This window comes from Vulpes lagopus, chromosome 1 (assembly GCF_018345385.1).
Source record: "Vulpes lagopus strain Blue_001 chromosome 1, ASM1834538v1, whole genome shotgun sequence".
NCBI classification, from domain to species: Eukaryota; Metazoa; Chordata; class Mammalia; order Carnivora; family Canidae; genus Vulpes; species Vulpes lagopus.
In genome coordinates, this window is record NC_054824.1 from 91413705 (window position 1) to 91430463 (window position 16759).

Sequence of the window (16759 nt, forward strand, 5' to 3'; positions counted from 1 at the left end):
CCCTCGGTGGGGCCTCCCCACCTGTGCGCCCGTAGATCTGACTTCCTCCTGTCAACCTGGGTCACGTGCACTGACCTCCAGAAAGGGGACAGGACGTTCTTGCCCCCTCAGATCCCCCCACAACGACACGCGGCGCGGGTCCCTCTCCTGCCGGATTCTCCAACTGATGGCTCCGCCTGCCCATGGTGAAGTCTGGAAGGTCCATGACTGAGGCCAAGGTGAGGTGGATGTTCAAGGTCAAAAGTTTCGCCCTTAAGATAAGAAGTAGAAGGGGCCCAGGGAGGGTGGCTCGGGGTGCTCGGGGTGCTGGGCTCTGAAACCTTGTCCCTGCATCAGGGCTGGGTTGGCCCGGCAGCCAGGGCCCCTCGGCAGGGACAGGAGGACCGTGGGGGGGGGGGGTGTGTGGCGGTTGTGCCACCTGCTTGGCTCCGTGGCCTTCCCGGGGAGCAGCGTCGGCCCGGCTGATCCCGGGGACCGCTGCCGCCTGATCGCTGGGACAGTCTGTCCAAAATAGCTCCCTGGCCGAGGAGCAGGTGGCAGCGGCGGGCTGGCTGGAATGTCCCCCGAAGGCAAACTCGGGAGGGAAAAGTGCACACCCGGACCAGAAAACCATTTGTTTCTTAAAAGAAGGCATATGGAATATTGGATGTGTGGGCAGGAGTGACAGAGGAACCCAAAAAAAGGAATTCGCGCGGGGAAGTGCTCCTCTAGGCAAGCAGCAGAGATGTGGGGCGATTCCCGCCGGAAACGTGTCCTGGGGGCCGACCCCCCGCGCCCCGTCCAATGCCGGCCCGCGGGATGGGCTTGAGCAGGTGGCTGTCGCCCTCCTGCGCCTGCAGCCAGGGCCCGGGCACCACGCGGCCCTCGGCAGGTGTCGCTCCGTCCGGAACCCGCTCAGGGCAAGTCAGATCTGGGGGAAGCAGGGAGAGGAAGGCGGCGGGAGGCCTTTGGCGCCCCTCATCTCATTGACAGTCTTGGGGGGGGCACAGGCAGATGTCTGATGAACTCCAAACTAAACTCTTCGAATTTCCGAGACTTTCCTGAATCCATGCATAAATTACAGCACAGTCTGCAGACCTAAGAGAGATCATCTTGCTTTTTAAAGCAGATGCTTTCGCATTTAGAAGAATTCCTCTATCAATCCCTAAAAAGGGGACGGGGGTTGATTTGGCCAAACTGAGATGAAGGTTTGGTTTAAAAAGTAGACACCGCCTTCAATACTCCCAAAGGGGAAGTAATAATCCTGCCTGCGGTCCTGGAGAATAGATGCTTCCTGTAGCCAAGGTCTTTTTGGTTTTTTTTTTTTTAAGATTTGTTAAGATTTAAATAATTTAAATAATAAATTATTTAAATAAAATAAAAAATAATTTAAATAAATTAAGATGATTTATTAATTATTTGAGAGCAAGAGCGAGCAGGATGAGGGGGAGGCGGAGAGAGGGAGAAGCAGACTCCCCACTGAGCAGGGAGCCTTACGTGGGGCTCGATCCCGAGACCCTGCGGAGAAGGACCTGAGCCGAAGGCAGGTGCCTAACCTGCTTAACCGGCAGAGCCACCCCAGTGCCCCAGTAAAGTCCTTTTTAGTGACTGAAGCAAATAAAGTCTCACGTTCAGACCCACATTGACGTAGTGGCAACATGTCAGAAAACTGGAATCTACCCCAACAGTTCCTTCCTGCTTCAGGAATCCTCTTGGGGCAAAGGAGGTCGGGCCCGTCGCCCAGGCACCAAGTCCTTCAGACACTCCCAGCGGAGGGGAGGGACGGGGCACCCGATGCCGCCGGGGTGCGCGCAGGTGCCAGAGCAGGGCCGCGCCACCGCCGAAGAGCAACGCAACACAACAGGAAAAATACCGCTCAGCGTGTGCAGGAGCGGGACAGAGGCTGAGGAAAGAATAGAGGCAGAGAGGGGAAGGAGGAGGTCAGAGGGTCACTCTCGCCGCCCATCAGATCGACCTCTAGCTCAAGGCCAGACTCGGAAGCCGGGTTGCTTGACCTTACACTTCCCACATTCCCAGCTGCGCCCAGGCTCAGGTATCCACCTGCCCCAGGGCCATTGGGTCAACCCAGCTGGGTGTCCCAGGTCTCAGGACACACCTCAAGGAAATGCACTTCCTCGTGGATCTTCTCCAAAGACTTTCTTTTTTAAAGGTTTTATTTATTTATTCATGAGACACAGAGAGACAGACGCAGAGACCTAGGCAGAGGGAGAAGCAGGCTCCCCGTGAGGAGCCTGATGCAGGACTCGATCCCAGGACCCCGGGATCACGCTCTGAGCCGAAGGCAGACGCTCAACCACTGAGCCACCCAGGCGTCCCTACCCCAAACACTGTGGCTCATTTTTGTCATTCTCAGAGATCTGTGGCCTTGTCTTAGCAGTGATTTTTGTGCCAAGATCTCTTCTAGGAGAAAGGGCTTTGAAAAAAAATTTTTTTTAAGTAAGACAGTAACACATTCCCATTTTTAAAGTCTTCGAAAAATGCAGATTATCAAGTCTCCCATGAATTTATATGTGGCTTCTTCCTGACAGCCCTTGATTTTCATGCCCAACCTCATCTGTGGTGCATTTCAAGTGAAGAACGATGCTATCTGTAACGCCCACCAGGCTGCCGCCACCCCACTGGACTGGACTCTACAGGGCGGAGGACTGTCCTGTTGGTACCTAGCACGTCCCCGAGAGCAGCCGTCCGCCACGGCTCCGCTGAGTGATTAGATTGTTACAGGGGCAGGACATAATTTAATGAACAGGAGGTGTGGATAACAAAAAACTCTTCCGGAGCCCCAGCAAAAGAGGTGAAATAATTTTCATGGGCTGTTTTTAAGCAATTTTATTCTAACAATAACACCTCTGATTTGGGTTGATGTACGGTAACAGTTTTAATGCGTCAGTGTGTTAAATCCCTCATATTCCATTTATGAAAAGGGCTTAGATTTTCGAGGACTTGTGCAGAATATTGCTCTTTTATTTCTAAAACAGTTATGAACACCTAACCTGAGATACAAGATGGGAGAAGGGAAGATTTAAAATTATAAAACGTCATCTGAATTTCTCCAGGATTTATCTCAAGGATTATATAGATCTTGGAGGGAAGGTTTTTAAATTGTACCAATATTGCTTTGCTATTAAGTGTATTTCTAACATATGCTTCAAATTAGATGGCAAATTACCTTATTTTTTGCATCTACTGAGTACATTTCGACTATTTATATATATATATATATATATATATATATATATATATATATATATATATATTTAATACTTCCATGCTCGTTTCTGGAAGCATGAATTATAGTATCTGTTCAATGTGCCTTTCCCAAGCACCACACACACGATGCCAAATAGTAGAAAAGACCAGGAAACACAATCCTTCTACCGCAGCACGTTTCTTGGAGATCTTTTCATGCTGGCCTTAAAACCGTTTTGACTTTGAGACATGGAACTTGAAAGACCTATTTCCACGAACTTGCCCTCTTCCCCTTTCACCCTCCATCCTTCTCAAGAATCTTCCAATCCTCACGTTTTTCTTTTCTGACTCTGCAACACTCAACCTGGAGACAAAATGACCTTTTGTGAAATTCCCTAGGGCGAGGGACCTCCAAGTGGGGTGAGCCTTAAAGTAGGAATGATCATTTTCTCTCTTCCAGGAGGGATTTCATTTTATGCTTTAATTTCTGGCCTGTTGACCTAGGATTTCAGATCTGGCCACCTGCCTTCCAGAGCTCATCTAAAATTTGGCCTCTGCTGCTCCTCTACAACAAGGTATCCCTCCTGCGAGTCTGCGAGAGGAGGGCGTACGTCACTGGAGGGAAGAGTGCAGAGGACGTACAAGTTCATGGAAGTTTTACATAAAACTATACAAGTTTTAGCCCTTGTACCTTTTTAGTCTGGAAGAAAAGATCGTAGAGCGCAAGACCAAAAATAAAGACGTGCCAAGAAAAGAGTCTCTCTGATGATCTCTAGAAAACTGTGGATCGAGAAAGGAAAATAGAGCTATCCGACGTGGACAGCGTAGCCTAACTGCAGATGATCCTCACTCCAGCACGACTCTTCCTGTGGCTCACGGACTCCTTTGGCTTCGGGCAGGAAACAAACGTATTTTTGGAATTGTGAAGAGGCGATACATTAAAAAAAGAAAATTGTGCATACCAAAATATTTGTTTTTAAAGGCTGTATCCGAAGTATTTATACACGAAGTCACACTTCTGGGATATGCAGAGCTAGGACTGGGAGACGAGATGAAGGAAAATGGGTGAGATACAAATGAAACTGGAACCGAGAAAATGTTGCTATTTGTTGGAGCTGGGAGATGGGTCTGGGGGGGGCCCAATACGCTGGCCTCTTACCTTTGCACATATTTGAGAGTTTCCATACTTCCAAGAGGTTGAAAGTTTTCTGAAAAATTACAATTAACAATGTTATGTTCTTGCAGTATGGAATGGAGGCAGCGCTATCTGTTTTGGCTCACTTGTTGATAACCACTTCATTTTGCCTTGCAAGAGACTTTCTGTTCTACCCAAAGGACAGATGTAACTGTCGAATACACGGAGAGCCATAAAACCACACATCTGTGTAATCTGTCATCTTTTGTTCCATAGAACTTAAATCCCTTGGTGTGGAGCTCCCATCTCCACGTTTTATTCTCAGTAATTCAAAAACGTGTGCTGGAGGGGCGCCTGGGTGGCTCAGAGGTTGAGCGTCTGCCTTCGGCTCAGGGTGTGATCCCAGGGTCCTGGGATCGAGTCCCGCATCGGGTTCCCTGTGGGGAGCCTGCTTCTCCCTCTGCCTAGGTCTCTCATGAATAAATAAAATCTTAGAAAAAAAAAAAAAAGTGTGCTGGAGTACTAGACCATGTAATTCATCAGGCAGGCTAATTTTATGGAAAAATTCTACAGCGCTACATAGGTAAGCGTGGAGTTACCGGATGTGAATTTAACATATTCTGAATTTTCTACACCATCCTATCTCCTGATAGAGCTTACTCCTAATGCATCAGGCCCTTACGGGTTTATTCGAAAGAGGAACCTAGCCATACTTAGGGTCTCTTTTGACTATACCTAAATATATCAACCTTTGAGTAGGAATAAAAATGAGAAAATCAACAGTGCCTCACTTAATGAGCGTTTCCCGGACAGGCCCTATGCCAACATTTTCATATGTATTTCCTTTTCATCCTAGCAGAAGTGTGAGGAGGTATTATCACCACCATCATCTAGTAAGTGAAGTAGAGTTCAGGGAGGTTGAAAAACCCAATGATAAATGGGTGGAACCAGACTTCGAAGCCCAATCTGAACGGAAAGCCCGGGATATGACTACTCTATTTAGATGTGTGTGCGCTTTTCTGAAGGATTAAAAAAAAAAAAAAACAAAACCTATCCAAGGTTCTAAGGTTCAGGACATTGTATTCAGCAACACTGAGGTCTGAATTTATATTTTAGGTTACAGGCTTCAGTGATATCACTGCCACAGTTTGATTACAGTTTGGGGAGTCGGCACGTTCAGATCACACTTTTGCCAGGAGGCGACTGTCAGACAGTTTGGGGGAGACCATCATGTGACATTCTGAAACAGCTGAAATACCTTTTTGTTCAAGTATCTTCCCTGCCGGTTTTCGTACATGGGGTCGACTGAAGGCACTTCCTGTATGGCCAGGAGTGTGAGCGAAAGAAATATATTTGAATAATTTCTTTAAAATATTTCAAATTTTTATTAAATATTTTTATTCAGTTTTAAGATCACAGTTAAAGTACTTTAGCATGTTATACACATGAGTTACATGTGCAATTTTTAGAAATATCAAATTAAGTATAAGATTTTGAAGAAAGAAATTATATAAATGTGTATATTGACTTTTACTACACATACATCTAAGAAAGCAATAATTCTGTTGTACCATTAAGTGGAAATCATTTATTACATGGCATGTTTACACCAACTCTAAAGAGAACCAAGCCAATTTCTGAAAGCAAAAAAAAAATAAAAAATAAAAATAAAAAATAAAAAATGAGCGATTCAGTCATGCTGAAACTGTCAACAGACTTAAGACCTGGCGGTCAAATGAAGCTATGGTTAATTTAGGACATGGAAGTAAGCAATTCAAACCTACGAGAAAAGTTCATAATCTGGTACATGGAATCTCAGGTGGTTTTTATTCTTTTTTGGACAAATTCCTGAGAGCAAGAGACTTGTTTAGTGCTAATGAAGTGAGAAGAACGCTGCTGAGCATGTGCTGAGCTCCAGGTCACCCCCCCCCCCCACCCGGGTTCTGCTGCTCTTACGGCCAGGCACTAACGTGAGGTGTCAGGGGACACGGGCCAGCCCCGGGGGGGCCGCAGAGGGGCAGCGGTGTTAGTTCGCGACACACACACGTGCCTCTGTGATTCAGCTTAGAGCCTGTGAGGTATGATTGGCGGTGCGGGTGGGAGGGTTTGGAGGCGTTGAATTAGGTCCTTGTTACTCAGTAACCAGTTCTGGCCCAAGTTAGCGGGCGATCTTTGGAAGGAGTAGGAATTTTCACGATAACTAGTTCTGCGCACAGATCGATCTGAGGGCAGGATCGGTTTGGGCCACCGACGGCGACAAGCACACCGTGGCCAGGGAACGTAATACAAGGTTTCCTCTTCCAATTTATTAGCATAAATCCTACCGCCACAGAGAAAATTTGGCCAGCAGAGGAAACTACCTTTTTTTGTGTGCGAAGACAAAAAGTAGACTTCTATTCTTTAAGGAGAGCCTAGCACAAACAGATGGAGGTGTATCAGGGGAGTCCGATCTATGTGTCTTGTTATTCACTATTTTGTCACTTCTTTCATCTGAAGCGTAAGGAAAAGAGTGTCCCCAGTGAAAAGGACAAGGTGATTTAATATGGAGTATAATAAACTCAGCGATCACTTCCAAACTAAAGCAAAGCAGTCCATCAAACCCTGAATACTTCACCAGACGGAGCTGGTAAGATACACTGAACAACTGTTTCTTATATTATAAGTATGATGTTAGTCTAAATAAGATAACTTTTAAAAATCCCAAAACTCAAATAAAAACAAACTCCAAATCTAGTTCTTTGGGAATGCTCGTATAAATAAAAGCCACATCTAATTAACAATTAGTACACTCTTTATAAGGTGCAAAACAAGGTCCTATGTGGGGAGAGCTAAATTTTCATTCCCACCTACGGTCGCTCGGAATACTTCGGAGGCCGGACGCAGTAAGACATTTGCTTCTCCTGCCCATTCTCCGCAATGCAATACGTCGCTCTCTCTGGAGGAGGCGGTGTGTGAAGTCCGAACACTGCAGGGGGCGACAATGGCACTGAAGGCAGAGGCAGAACGGGCGAAGCTGGGCGACAGGACTTACTGACGTGGAACTTGGAAAGCCGAGGTAGCCCGTTACCATTGGCCTGATGTGAGGGGCTCTGGGGAGCAGCGCAATCACGGGGGAGGCTCCTCCACAGCATCGCGGGGCCACCCCGGCTCCCGGTGACACAGGGTGGTTCTGGGCCCCGCAGAGCTTCCTTCCGTGTCCCCGGCGAGGCCCGGAGGGGCGCTCCTCCTGTGCCGCGTGGACGCCGGCCTCCCGCCCCGGCTGCTGGTCTCCAGACGCGGGGGCTTCATACAGTAGTTCGGCAGGCAGCGTGGTCCCCACTGCTTCACATTAATGCCAGACGCCAGGCTGGGAACAGAGTTATCTGATACCCCCCCGCCCCTTCCCTCCCCCCAAACCGTATCCACCAAACAGGTCATTCCGTTTCCAGCTTACTCCTGGTTCTGTATCAATGTGTAATTTGCTTGAGATTTTACAGAGGTGCAAACTTTTCCGTACGATGAGCCAAAGACTGCAGAGTGCAAACAAAATTTTCTGGGACTTAGGCGGAGTAGCATCTGACTTGGTAAGAAAGTGACGGGGCATAAACAGGTTGGAATATAAATAACCAGACCAGTTCAGATGCTCCTTTTCTTTCGGAGTGTTCCACCACTTTTTTTTTTTTCTCCAGCAGTTTTAATGGCAGAAACTAGAATGAGTGATAATGTGGGAATGATCTCAGCATGGCTTCGAGATGGCATTGGTAGAAAGCTCATCTGATAGAATTAAATGAACGTAGTTCTGGTATTTGTGGGGGAAAAAGACTGTCAAGAGTTACAACAGTATGATTTATCCTCATAAAAGGGCTTTGATGCATTACACTTTTATCTAAAATCTGGGAACTAACCTAATCCGGGGATAAGAACCTGTGTCGTCAGTGTGGCTGTGGGACATTTTTCCTTTTCCTGATCTTGTTACAGTTATCGAAACAGATAAAAACTTAAGAAGGATGTCTTACAGTATTTTTTTCTTTCACTCAGCTTTTTAGAGCTGCAGCTTCAGTTACTATAATATACTCTACACACTTCAAAATTACATAGGAAAATACCCAGAATAACTAAATAAATAAAAGGCTAAAGAAAACTGGAACAGTACTGCGTCTCCATCTGAGACTAAATCATCCACTTCGGCATCACAGAGAAGGGCTAGGACAATTTTTTTCAAAAGATTTATATACAGGTTTGAATCCAGAAATTAAGGTTAAAAGCATAAATATTGATAATTTCAACTAGTTTCAGAATGGTTTTTCAGAAAGATATGATACAACAATTTAGAATAAAACAAAGCAGAAGAGCATCATATTTTGGTTTGCTTGAGATATACATAAGGTGCAACAACTTTTTGAGGATGCTTGTGGGACAAATGTTAGTGTCGATGGTGTTTGCTGGCAGATTAAGGTACACACCATAGCAATACGATTTTCCAAAATATAAAAGAATGAGAGAAATGAAGTGAAAATGATAGATGGGAGGGGGGTACTACATGTTGGTCTGAAATATTTGTGCTAACAAACGTTGTTACCTGAAAATACCAACACCCTTCTCCAGCGGATTCAGGGCATGAGAAAAGCACTATTATTGAAATCAAGACTTCACTCAGAGAAACAACAAGGCGAGTGTCTAAAGGACTATAAAGCTTTGCAGGATTTCTGCTACTCTCAGTGCCTAACCGCTTAAAAATTAAGCATTTCTACAAAAAGGTTTTTTTTTTTTAAAGTATCTGAAAACAGTCATATCCAGTAGATTGCCCTCCCACCCCACCCCTGCCTAAGGGAAAAGCCACTGAGGTTTAGGAAAAGCAGATCAAGTAAGATATTAATCACATAGAAAAAAGTAATCTTTTGTTTTGCTTCTTTTTAAAAAAGGTCCCATGAATATACAGCAATCTCTTAAGGAAATCTAGTGAAATGTAATTGGAGGACTGAAGGAGGGTGCTCTGGCAAAAATAGATCTATTCTAACGTGTTCTATAGAATAACAAGTTAGTACCATTGTCAAGGTGCATGTTCTGCACCAAACAATTTTTGTTGTTGGTTTCTTTCTTTTTTATTTTTTTGGATTTTTAGCTAATTATAATTTTTAAATCACTGCTAGCAAGTGGTCCAAAAACTCCAACAGCCACCAACAATGGGACCCAGCAATTTTCAAACATTCACTTTGTGTTTTGAAATTTAGAAAATATTAATAAAACAGCATCATAGTAAAAATATTATGCTAAAATCTGGGGCTGCTCACCTGATTTATTTCTACGTGAATGGGGTTAAGCTCTAACCTGACTAACCTAGCTTACTAATTCCTTCTTCCTTCCTCCATGCTCACAATGATTATGCATTTTTGAGGACACCATTCCAATGCTCTGCTGCCCTCTTCACCTGCTTTGAAGGAAAAAAAAAACCCAAACACAAACCAAACAAATCCCTATATTCTTTTTCAATTCTGTTAGTATGTTGTACATATTTTCCAGCACCGAAACTGAAGTAATATCTACAACTATGAAAAGCTAAACCTAGTCAGTACTAATAGAGTCATTTTCTGTATGGCTATTAGGTCAAATTACGATTAGAAAAAAAAAATCATCATTACAATTGAGTCAAGTATAAATAAGAAAGCTAGATAAAACCTTGTAAACTGTCACCATTTAGAGATCTAATTCAAAAGCTTCAAACTCGAACTAACGCTATCAAAATTCCGCCAGTTTGAAAACCAATAAAAATTATTGCTGGAATCCAATAATTAAAATTTGGTAGTTTGTGCTGCGATGCAAGAGTGGGGATACACTTTGTGCTATGGAACAAATACCCTGTAAAATCGGTAGCCTCCGACTAATTTTGATTTATCACTTTGCATGTGTTGCTAGGAAACAAGACACTGTGAATGTCAGGTGGTTAAGTCAATATGTCGAATGTTCTAATAAGCCAGGTAATCCACTTGGCACTGGCATCTGTATGGTTGGTTTTATGTTCAAAAGCAACAAAACACAAAAAGGAAACAAACTTGCAGGTGGCTCTATGACTAAGACTCCCACCCCTGGTCAAGCATACCTCCCTCAGCATTTATTCAATACCTCCTTAACAACACAAACTCAAAAATGGCTCTCAAAACCTGCAGTGCCAATCAGGCTGTGCATAGCAGTTGCTACCCGTCCAGTCTGTCTGGGAAGGATGGAAAAGGTCTGTAGCTCAAAGTCCACATGAAGTGAGTGTCTTCAATGTGTTCAGAATAGTGAAGTAATACTAAGGTCACTTCTGAATAATATTTTTCTTTTTTTTTTTTTTGTTTGTATGAACGATCCATTGGTCACTGAGACCCCTGTGTAAAAATAAAAGAATCCTCAAGGCATGAAAACATCAGTAATCTGTAATCTGCAGGACTCTTCCCCTGTCTGGGAAAATATTTGCCACAATTAGCCCCAAGCAAATTCTTGGTCACTCGAGGCGAAGAAAAAAATTCAGCTTGTAAGAATTCTAATTTTCTCTCTCTCTCTGTCTTTGCCAGCAAACTACCACTCTGGTGGCAAATATAAAAGTGCAGAATATATGGACCACGAGGCCGAGCATACACCGCTAACAATGGTACATCTGCCTGCCCGTGCTGCTTGGGAGTCTCTGGAACAGGCCTTTTAATATTATTCTACAATATAAATGTAGGTATAACCTATTATATAAACCATCTTAGAACTTAAATCTCCATGTACAAAAAAGACTAAGAATATCTAATAATAACTAGTGCAGTGCGTCAGTTTTTGTTTTTGTTTTTTTTTGTTTTTGTTTTTGTTTTGAAAGAATAACTAGGTAATATACGAAACTAGTTTCACACTCTCTGGTTGGTAAAAGAGATGCTGGATGAGCTACAGTAAAGGCAGCCTTTTACCAAGTTACCACCTATTACCGTCAAAAGCCTTCAATAGAAAGCAAAGCTCCAGGTTCATTCTGTTTCTGCTCATTATCAGACAGATAGCATCACCCTCCAAGACTCTGGGTTCCAAAAGAACAAACTGGCCCAGGATGCTAACTTCTGCTTCAAGTGAATCTGGGCCGTGTAGGGCAACAAGCACTTGTTTGCAGTCTATATTTTCCACCATCTGGACTCACTAGCATCCCTCGGTAAAGACAAGGCTAGGGTAGTAGGTAAAGCACAATGTTTTACAATTAAAGGGCGCTTCACTGGTCAGCGCAGGATATAAGTACAGGAGCCTGTGGCATTTCTTTTGGCTGTCCGTCATGGGTGAGCGGAGTTGACCTCTGACCTCTGCAAAACAAGAAGGGAGGAAGAGAAGTCACCCACTTAGAGTATGTTACCAGAAATAGGAGAGGGCGATGAGCAACCAATAAAAGCTTTCTAGTATCATTAATCACTAATGCTGACTTGTTACTTAGGCTCTTTCACCGAAACCCTTTCTCTTCTTAGAGCTCCTTCTTTTTTGAACATTTCTTATCTCGGTTTCCCCTCACAAGACTCAAGGCATAGGACGCCCCAAAACAAGCACCTCCATTTTGCAGAGGTGAAACCTGAAGCACCACCAGATTTGGGGCGACTCCCTAAGAAGTGGGAAACTTTCAATTGGGGGCCATGATTCTAAGACAACAGTCTTCCTCTTGATCCACTGATATTTAAATATGACTCATTCCCTTCCCTGAGCTGCCCAAGAGGAAAACTCTCCTATACTCATTGGTGACCTCCAGGCTCATTTCCCAAGGTATATGATAATAAACTCAATTTAAAACTGAAGGCCAATTAAAGCGATGGCCCCTGAGACTAGAGTTTGTGTTTGTGACTCTAACACAAGTGAGGGAAGAGATGACAGCAAAGTCCCATGGGCACACGATGAGCAAGTGCACGGGGGGAAAAGGCAAGCAGGGACTTCGGGGTGTGAGAAAACCCGTGACTTGGGCCAAATCAACACACGTGGAGAGAGAACCCCAGACACGACTAGAAAATTCATAGAAATACCCATCATTTGGATTGGAACTACACCAAACTGATTTTAAATTCGGCTTTTGTTGAATGAGTAGGAACAAACTGACTTCACAGTTACGAGGAAACCCTTCAAATTCTTGGTAATTTCTACAGAGCTTCTCCTTCTAAAAAAGACAGGATGGGGCACTTCCTGGACTTTTCCCAACAGGCCCACCAAAGACCAGGCACCGTGCACTCGCTGTCCTGGTCTGCACAGGACTGGCTGGAAATCTGGGATGCGGCAGCCAGGCTTCCGGGGGCTTGACCTTTTCAACACAGTATCTTTCTTCAGATTACGGAGGACAAAAGGAGCTATTTAAAAACTGAAATATCTTCTTCATAATTATACGCAAGAAAGATCTCTTGAGGCACACACACAAACAGTGTAGATACATTACAACATTTGGGGATTTCAGAATCCAATAATCACTTAGCCTGAGATATTAGGATTTTAGAAAAACAAAACATGTGTTATAATCAAACCTCTGGATTAATCTGTTCATTCATGTGGGGATGCTGTAAGCACCAACTGTTCAATATGTTCAACTCTTTGTTCAAGAAAGATGAAATTAAAATGTGATTTTTTTTTCTACCTTTAAGATTGAATATGTAACAATATTACAAAAGCTAAAAGAATTTTAATAAGTATTGAAAAAGGAAACATAAGAAGAAAAAAGAAAAGTGAAAGATGAAGACTACAGTATGCATAAAAGACCAACAGGGGCAGAGAGAAACTGGGGTGAAAGCCAGCTGAGTCCAAGAAAAACAGCAAAGGAGGTGGGAGCCCGATGTGGCTACAGCTAACTGATGGCTACAGGTCCCGGTGGAAGCAGCGGCGAGGTTCTTCATGACTTCCTAGGACGTGACAGATGCCTGCTTAAGCAGTGGGCTGGAGAAAAGGCAGACGCTGGAGTTCAAGGACCCTAGTTCAAATCTTAACTCGGTTTGCTGTGCATTCTTGGCAAATTAATCGTCTGCAACATCATTAAAAAGGGATCAAAAAGACCCACCTGGCAGGGCTGATTTTTAGGACTAAATTTAATGAGCTTTCCCCTTCTGAAATTCCTAGTAAATAGATAGGCTCTCAACGAAGGTTTGTTCCAACTTCCTATTTCCTGCATTTTGCAAAACGGCCTTTCTATGTTGGATTTCTGAACCTAAGGTTAAGATTTCTCACGACAAGAATGCAGGTAATACATTTCTGCCCCCAGGGCAGCCCGGGTGGCTCCGCGGTTTGGCGCCGTCTTCAGCCCAGGGTGTGATCCTGGGGACCTGAGATCGCGTCCCGCATTGGGCTCCCGGCATGGAGCCTGCTTCTCTCTCTGCCTGTGTCTCTGCCTCTCTCTCTCTGTGTGTGTCTCTCATGAATAAATAAATAAAATCTTAAAAAAAAAAAAGAAAAAAAAATTTCTGCCCCCAACTCTGCTGATCACCCTCTAGGTGATGCCTAAGCAGTAATGACTGGATGTGCAACCCAGCTAAAATTACATTAAGTCTGTAGGTAGATGGAGTCTTGGTAGCTCTGCTTTAACAGGTAAGGACTAAAATTACAACTAAGATTCTTCAGAGGGGCATCTGTTTTTCTAGGTATTAAGAACACAGGCTATCTGTGTGATTGATAGATTCTAGTATGTAATACTGTTCTTTCTCATGGGCGGTTTCAAAAAAAAAAATCTTTCTTCACACGATTTTCTCTATGCCTGCTAGTGAACTTAGGTGGTCATACTTCGAGAATACCTCATTTACTCATCTACTCATTCCTTTGTTTGCTCATCCACTGGTGTAACCGCCAGAGCTAAGGAAGCTGGGGACATGAGGATTAAAACCAGGGCTCTGCTTTCAAAATACACTGGAAAGAGACAGATGTGTTGATGAATAATTACAACCCAGTGCGGCAGTTGGTCTTGGAGAGTATGCACAGACGGTGTGCAGGGACTTTAGGAGGAGGGCCGAGAGATGAAAGCAGGACTAGATATGGAAGGAGGGGCGGGGCAGCAGTTTGCCCGAGAGGGAGATGTACAAAGGCAAGAACCTGGCTCATCTAGGTGGCAGCAAGCGATTCCATGCAACTGCAGGGTGGTGAGGATGGGGTGGTGGAGAGGAGAGTAGAAAGATTTGCTCAGGCTTCCTGCTGTTGCAAGCCTGAAGTCACGGAGGGTTACTTAACAGAGCCAGGGTGTGACCACAGGCGTATTTAGAGGGGAATGCTGGCCGCAGCAAGGGGGACTGTGTGACAGACCTTCCTGAGCCCTGAATTATGACCCCCTCTGACTTCTTACATTGCCTCTTATTTCAAAAATTTATGGGGCACTTAGTAACACGCAGGCATATAGTTCATCTTCTCGCATGCATATGAGTCTGTCCTCTGTGCTCTGACCGTAAAACCCCATGAGTGGAGAACTGTGTGTTCTTTCCTTCGGAGACTTGAGCGGAGTTTAACAGTGTCTGTCAGCATTCACTTGCTAGTAGGCACCTGCAGTATACACATGAAAAGGAATCTGACTTCTTGGAACTATCTAGAGGCTATTTGTGAGGAAGTTCTAGAGCTGTAATGTGACAGGTAAAGAGCAAGAAGCAAACAAAGCTTACATCATCAGGGCCTCCTAAACATGGATGTGGAGAAGGAGAGTGGAGCCCAAAGGGCAGGGGTATGGAAGTTGTGCTAGATCTAAAACTCTCGTACTGAAGACTGAAAGTCTGGGAAAGTAGCTCATCTGTGAGTAATCCACCTTGAATAAAAGTCTGAAATACGTGAATTTACAAATGGCTTTTCTGTCTTCCCAAAGGACCCATTAAATAGCGGAATACCCAATTATACACTTAGGACTTTAATATACTTTTTCTGAGGCTTTACTGAGTTCAAAAGGCTTTCAGACTTATGATCTCATGTGATCTTTCCAACTCTGTGATTCTTTGGGGATATCATTATGTTCACTGGGAGATGAGAAAACCTAGGCCGAGAGAAAGAAATGACTTTTTTTTTTTTTTTTAGCAAACAGACTAAGAAACATCCAGGCCCTCCATAAGTCATATGACAAGATGCTCTTTCCTGACCACCGTTTTCTTCATAGCATCACCACTACCACCAACGGCTTCCTCGAGGCGGGGTTTACCATGTGCCAACGCTGGGACATTAGCTCATTCCACAGAACACCTCTATGAAGTGAGTGCCACTCACCCCCATTTTATAGAAGGAAAACTGGAGGGGAGAGAGGTGAATGATCGATTTTGCTCAAGACCTTGCAGTTTGGAGATGATGGATGTAGGACTCAAACCCAGGTCTGAGGCCTGACCTCCAAGCTCACACTTAATGATTAGCTATTGCTTCTGTTCTCCCAGGCTTTTTATGGAAATGCAGTTTAGCCACAGAATAATAGATTCAAAATGCAACAGGTGGCTGACTAAATTTCCCTATACTTTCCCACACTGCTAATTAGGATGCACATTTTTATAACCTGTCATGTAACTTGCTCTTGAACCGAGTTTTGTAAACCGCAAAGCATTGTGAAAAATACCACAAATAATCACGTCAGAAAGTATGATTCAGCTTCCATGTTGCTCTCTCTATCCCTGTTGTGCACAAGGGGGTAAGGCTGAGTAGGCCCCCCAACGTCGTGGTGGAGCACACCCCTAACCTGTGCACGTTTTCCATGGCGGCCACTTCGGCCAGCGCGGCGAGGCTGAAGAACGCAGACACGGCTGGCATCTCCGGAGTGCTGCTCCGAGTCTCTGCGGTCTCGGGGTTGTGTGAGCATTCGTCATTGCAGCCGGTCTCGCTCACTTTAGGGAGACTCCTCTGCAGTTGTTCCTTTGGTTTGTCGTCTGTAAAGAAAGGGGAAATTCATCACAACAGGATCACTGTGTTCTCTCCAGAGAAGGGACAGAGAAAAAACTCTGTGCCAGACAATGTGAAATGAGCTAATATTCTTCGTTCACTTTTGTCATCTATCGAATACCAAGGCTTTTATGGATTCTCTTCTCCCATGGTAATAAAACTCTTTTATTAAGCTCAATAGCAACTATGGACAGTGTTATGCCCTGAAACTAAGTGGAAGAGAAGCTGTGTTTTATCCAAGGTCAAAGAATAGGTCAGTCTCAGAGTAAGAGGGGAAATGGGCCTTGACCAAAATAAAACTGATGGGATTTTTGCAAAGGGGCCTGTGACTGCTGTAGAAGGCCCCTAAAAACCCAACTGAGGAAACATTTCTAATGAAGCTGTAGGATGCCCTGCTATGGCAACTTGGCCATTTGGTATGCTGTGACACCAGCGTTCAAGATGGCCTGCACCAATCCCACCAGTAAGATCAGTCAATCCCAGAGAGATCCCAAGTTGTTATTTTTGCTCTGAAGACCTACTGGAAGGAAGATGAAGACGAAGGGCCATCTGGTGTTTAGGAAGAGGTGCTAAAATGCTATGAAAATATACCTGTTCGAAATGAGTACACTT

At 44.3% G+C, this 16759-nt stretch overlaps 1 protein-coding gene across 8 annotated transcripts in view; it reads right to left on the reverse strand.

Annotated features, from left to right (window-relative positions):
• Nucleotides 1–5695: 5695 nt before the first annotated feature.
• The window catches only part of BBX (BBX high mobility group box domain containing), a 271785-nt gene continuing 260721 nt past the window's right edge, over nt 5696–16759 (reverse strand). For all 8 annotated transcript variants that reach the window (XM_041743902.1, XM_041743893.1, XM_041743843.1 and 5 more), the window contains 2 exons: nt 15948–16134; nt 5696–11604 (listed from right to left, as the gene is read on the reverse strand). In XM_041743902.1, the coding sequence (XP_041599836.1) occupies nt 11517–11604; nt 15948–16134 (275 nt within the window). In that variant the 3' untranslated portion in view covers nt 5696–11516. The remainder of the gene's footprint in view (nt 11605–15947; nt 16135–16759) is intronic.